The 6,000-nt window shown below is 31.2% G+C and overlaps 1 protein-coding gene across 1 annotated transcript; it reads right to left on the reverse strand.

Annotated features, from left to right (window-relative positions):
* Positions 1-263: 263 nt before the first annotated feature.
* Positions 264-5,540, reverse strand: LOC114367398 (mitogen-activated protein kinase 5-like). Its single transcript, XM_028324608.1, has 7 exons — positions 5,415-5,540; positions 4,370-4,445; positions 2,250-2,356; positions 1,608-1,687; positions 842-950; positions 707-757; positions 264-314 (listed from the first exon to the last, which is right to left on the reverse strand). Exons 1-7 carry the CDS (start codon positions 5,538-5,540, stop codon positions 264-266), a joined length of 600 nt encoding a protein of 199 aa, XP_028180409.1.
* Positions 5,541-6,000: the final 460 nt, after the last annotated feature.

Here is a 6,000-nt window from a genome sequence, read left to right on the forward strand (position 1 = left end):
AAACAAACACTTTTAGAACTTCACCGTTTCGTCGCCATTGAAGATGATACAATCATGACAATATCACTAATGAATTTGCTACAAAAAAGCATAAAGGAGGATTAAATAATTTTCAAATTTTTTGAAAACAGATAAAGATTGGACAACTATAAATTATTATTTGCAAATTCTATCCATCAATGGCTGAAAAAGAAAAGCACATAATATCCACTATTTTTTGTTCCTATAAAAAAATTTAACAACCAGATATGACATCAAATTGATCAGAGAATCAGTGTTTCAAACAAGGAATCACCCAAGTAAGCTAATTCAGCCTAAAAGATAAAAAAAAGTTGAAGCAAAATAAATGACCCACAATTCAGCATCCATTGCATTATTGTGTTACAAATAACAATTGAGTTAATTGAACTATCCAAACATGATAGATAGATTCAATGGAAACTAGAACACTAATTTGTGATAATGCATGGGAAAACATGAAAGTTGTTTCAAATGATCCCTTTTTTAAGAAATCACAAAAATCCCACAATTGTGAAAATTGACAAATGTCTCTGTTTCAAGAAAATAACTAAACTGATAGAAATGCCACTGAACAAGAAAGAAAAAGTGACAAAACTATAACACTAGGCATTGGAGCTGGACAGATTTAATATATTTCTATGGTAGACATAGCAGTAACAACAAAGAAAATAATTAGAAAGATTACCTTGATGATCCCAACAAGCTGATCAACTCCACTCTCACCGAGGAACAAGGGCTGGAAAAATAAAAAAGAAACAAATTTCATTTTTACATATACTAAATCACATAATCAAAGGAGCTCCCATCAACAACCACCTACCTGTCCTAGCATAAGCTCAACCAATACACAGCCAACTGACCAAATGTCAATAGCTGTAGTATATTCAGTTGCTCCAAATATAATGCTCAGTTGCTCCAAAGATTTAGATCTCAAGTATCAAGGACAATATTTCCACCCATGTACTACAAATACTAGTGTCGAATTTCATTTTGATACAACCAAGAGGAATCTTTGCATCACTCTCTCTAACACTCTTTTTTTTTATTATTAGTTGAAATTTATTGTAAATCACAATAGTGGTTCTTACTTCTCATTTGATGAGTTTCTCTCCAAATTTAGAAGTAGAACCTACCAAAGTTTTTGATTTCCAATAAATTTCTGCCAATAATAGAGTGTTAGAAGGAGAGTGTTGCTAGCACTCCTCTACAACCAAATATGTCAAGAAGAGTTTCAACAGTCCTGTGACAACCACTAACAAAACTTATATTAAGACCAACAGTTCAAAAGATGAAAAAAAAAGAGTTCTTAAATGGTATGCTTCCCTAAGTTCACATAGTACCATTTGTCTTGTGCCAAGACCACTCTCCTCAGTGGTAATCACATTAATCAGATAAATGGTATGCACCTCCTATGTAGCACTGTATTGGAACATGCATACATGTTCATCATGCATACCCAAAAAAAGTAGCTCAGAAAAATGAAGGAAATAAAAAATTAAGTTCAATTCATCCAAACAAAATATTTTGTCAAACCAAATTGGTTTAAAATAAGATCAGTAAACTTACAGTTTTTGACAATTCACTACCCATTTCCATACTTCGCAGGCACAACGAAATAATCTCTGTCTGTTGAAAGAAGGAAACTTATAACCTTTGTATCATCAACCTGGTGAAATATCAACAAAAAATAAATTAAACACGACAAAACTCAAGTATAATTGTACATGCGACAAGCAACAACAAAAAAAAAAAACAATAGCTTCATCCCACTAGGAAAAAAATATCAACAATATCACAAAGGGCATAAAATAGTTCAGAAAATTTTGTTCCCTAATAATAGCGATGAACTCATCCTAACAAGTTGAGTTGTATGTACTTGTTACGTCATAGAAAATTGTTATAGGATTGTATTTGAAACTTAACAGATAGTTGAAGATCTACATGAACATTATAAGATTATAACATGACTAATTATTTGTGGCAACTAAACTATTTACATGTCTAGCTATGTGCCATAGATTTATAATAATCAATAATCAGTTATTACTCTTTTCTAAATTGAATTATTAGTTGAGGTTATTGCAGTATATAGTCTTTTATGGAAACTTCTTTTGTAACAATACTTTTACTAATTGAAATTATACTCTTTTCAGCATAAATGTTGTATAAAAATTTGTTCTTCTCATAGTCAAGTGTATTCAACAATAGAATCTGCAAGGAGGTTGTACCTTCACTAAGGCCCCAATGACTCCAAGAGTGGTAAGCCTCAAATACTCAAATGGTCTGGACTTACTGGTTGTATTAAGGAAGGGATACAGATATAGAGGTATATGAGCTACAGATGAGAAAAAGGTAAGTGTAAAGAGTGAACAGAGTAATATATTTTCCCTTCAAGTGTTAATTTCAATGAGCAAAAACCCTGCTGAAACAAATATGGTAATGTCAAAGCAATCTCCTTAATTTTATATTAACAAAAAAAAACAACTAATATGTCTTTCAAGTGCTCCAAAGTTTCTGTCCACGGATGCTTATGAGAGTATATTGGCAGTAAAAAAATACAAATATGATTGAATGCCAAGAAAGAAGAACAAGTGGTATGACCTATAAATTGAAAGAGAGAGAAACCTCATTTTCAAGTAAGATAAAGTCCCATGACAAGATAGGCAATAATAAGAGAGAGCAAGATGCATTTAAAATTTAACTGCATGATTCTGCTTTACACTCAGAAAACATTTTAGATTATATATGGTCTTTTAACCATCATTCATGAAATTTTATTGTTTAACAAATTATATCTTACTTTTTAATTGTTAGCAATTGGTTGCTTTTACAGTATCTTATAAAAAATTTATATTAGTGAGAAAAAAAAGGAAAATATAGTTAGGCGATGAGAAGATATTACAGTATGATGTTAATGCAGCCGTTCCGATTTTTGAAAATAGTACTACCACAAATTAAGACAACAACTAAATCTAAGTAACAATTGATGCTAGTTTTAAAAATAATACTAACTCTGATTTTTTTTACAAGACCCAATTAAGAATTAAGAAATTAATAATAATTTAATTGATAACAATAAATTTATTTTAAATTTATATTTTTTTCTAAAATTATTCTTAATAGTAAGAAAACATATTTTTATTAATTTTAGTTCTTTTATCCTCTTTTATGATTTTATCATTAATATATTTATTGCTTTAATTTTTATTTACTATGTGTATGAATCGTCAAAATAAGGTTCTAAGATTTTTTTATACAAGATATATGAAATTAAATTCTCAAAGAATCTAAAATATTAATGTATTTTACTTATTATTTATTATTGAACTAAAAAATGACCAGGCACCCGTATGAAAAGTATACTCTCAAAGGAAGGTACACTAATGAAATTTTCTGTCATGGGGATTTTGAGGACTAGAATAGCATCTTAGAGGAGCCTTCGACTCTAGTAGGAGAATTGCATTCTATAGTTGCCATTAATAAAATCATTTCAAATACGTGCACTTTGATATTTTTGTAAACATTGTGTTATGTTTGGTATGAGAAAAATAGAGAAAAATAATGTGAGTCTTGCTTACTTCTTACATTCTACTTTGATTCAAATATTTTTCATTTATTTTAATCCTCTCTATTTTCATCATGTTTACCAAACACACCCTACATAATCATAAGAGAATGTATTAAGTTCTGAAGGGTGTTCCTAGAAAAGCCTCGTATGTTCTCAAGGTGATGGCGGTTGAATTCTGTCTAACCATAAGGAAGCAATTGGCTCACTAATGCATCAATCACTTGAAAAAAATAGAGCAAATAATAATTACTGAACTCAAACATAAAAACTAAATGTGGACTTCCAATTTGTTTTAAAAAAGGAAAAAAAAAAACTATCCATCTCAAAAATAGGTAACTGCTAACCAGCATTAAGATATAGAATAGAAATTTTGGACAATATATACATGGAGCATCAAAACTTGGATTTTAAATACTAACAAGAAGAAGATGGAAATGATGCTAGTAAATATTTCATCCTTCAAGGACTCAAACATGCAAGAGTTTGAAAACCTACAAAAGCATTACATTTGGGATGAAAGTCTTTACAAAATTAGACTAATATAAAAAGTCTGGGTAAATGGTAAAAAGTTGGTAGCTCTTTAATTTTATATTGACGTTCTAAAAGTTATTTGCTTTAAACTTTCAGAGGTTAATTTTGAAAAAGGACAAATTGTTTCATAAACAATTTTGGCTTCTATATGTTGACACATGTGCAACAAGATTATAGGTTTAAGCTATAAGCTAAAGGAAAAATGTACATGACAAAGGCTTGACCCAAAATTGTATGTTCGTAACTAACCATCATTTGGCTCCAAGGTCAGTGCCTTCTCAAAGCTTTCAACTACAGCATGAATGTCATGGAGTATCATGTATGCCTGTAAAAGGTGATACATGTAAATTGCTACATATAATGCACAACATCTCTATGACTACTCATCCTTCTCTAAATTAAAAAACTACTATTTTGAACAATGATGTTATCTCCCAACCATTGATAAAATTTTTTGCTTCATTAGGTGTTTAACAAGCATGCATTTTTGCTATAAAAACTTTGAACTGTTTTGCACAGTGTAGTTATCTCCTAACCTTGGCTTCATAGGTGTTTGGCAAACATACTTTTTGCTTCATGGTCAATGAATTAAAATTTCCAAAATGGGGTTTAAGGCTTTAAGCTTAACAACGGATCCCAAGATCTAGAAACAAATAACAGTTTCATGGTTATAGTGAATAATAACATAGAAAGCTTCTTCGGCCCAAAGAGCTACATAATAGCTTTAGCTTCACAATATGAAAGAATAAACTATTAATTTTGTCCCTCAAGTATTATCCTGTCTATTATGAGAGTAGTCTCTGGAATAATAAAAAACTATATAAATAATCCCTCAAGTATTGAATATTCATCAATTTAATTAGTCTCAAAGGTGATGCATTTTAGTAAAACTCAGAGACCAATTTGAAGGGCCTTTTAATATTTGGGGGACTAATTAGCATGATTTCAAATACATGAGAAATTACTTATATAGGTTTTTTACATTAGGGTTTATTTAGGAGAAAGGGTAATATTTCAAAGATGAAATTGAGGGTTTGTTCCAATATTAAACCCTAAACCAATAGCCAACAGGCAGGCATAAGAGAAAGCAATTATTGTTGGTTCTCTTTCTATTCATGTACCTATGGTTCTATTCCCTTCCCCAAACTTCCTATCAATAATATATATGATAATATGAATAGCCCTAATAAGTGCACGAGAAAGAAACATTGAGTAATTGTGATACCTCTTGAAAGTGATGAAGCTAAAAATAAAAGCGTTAACATAGAATGAGATGGAGTGAAAAAGAACATGCCACGAGATCGACACCTTCGTCGTCGTAATGCCAGGGAGAATCAGCCTTAATAACAATGAAAGAGACATGAACAGTGTCACCCTCGTACTTTACGTCATGGGACAAACACTCATCTTTGTCTATCATGAATCGGATACCCTCAGCCTTCTGCAAGTTCCACAACGCCCTTGTTGGATCAAGTGGCCTCGGAATAATTAAGAAGGGGGGGGGGTTAAATTAATTATTAATGTGTCTTGACTAATTAAAAATTTATCCTTCTTAATGTTACTAGATTCAACTAGGCTTTTACTACTAAGTTAAGAAAGTAAAGAACATAAACAATAACTTAACCAAAAGTAAAAGCGACAATTAAAAGTACACAACGGAAATTAAAGAGTGTAGGGAAGAAGAAGACAAACACAAGATTTATACTGGTTCGGCAACAACCCGTGCCTACATCCAGTCCCCAAGCAACCAACGGTTCTTGAGATTTCTTTCAACCTTGTAAAATCCTTTACAAGCCAAAGATCCACAAGGGATGTACCCTCCCTTGTTCTCTTTGAACAACCAAGTGGATGTACCTTCCACTTAAACTAATCCACAAGAG

The sequence above is a fragment of the Glycine soja genome, chromosome 1, assembly GCF_004193775.1.
Source record: "Glycine soja cultivar W05 chromosome 1, ASM419377v2, whole genome shotgun sequence".
NCBI lineage: Eukaryota > Viridiplantae > Streptophyta > Magnoliopsida > Fabales > Fabaceae > Glycine > Glycine soja.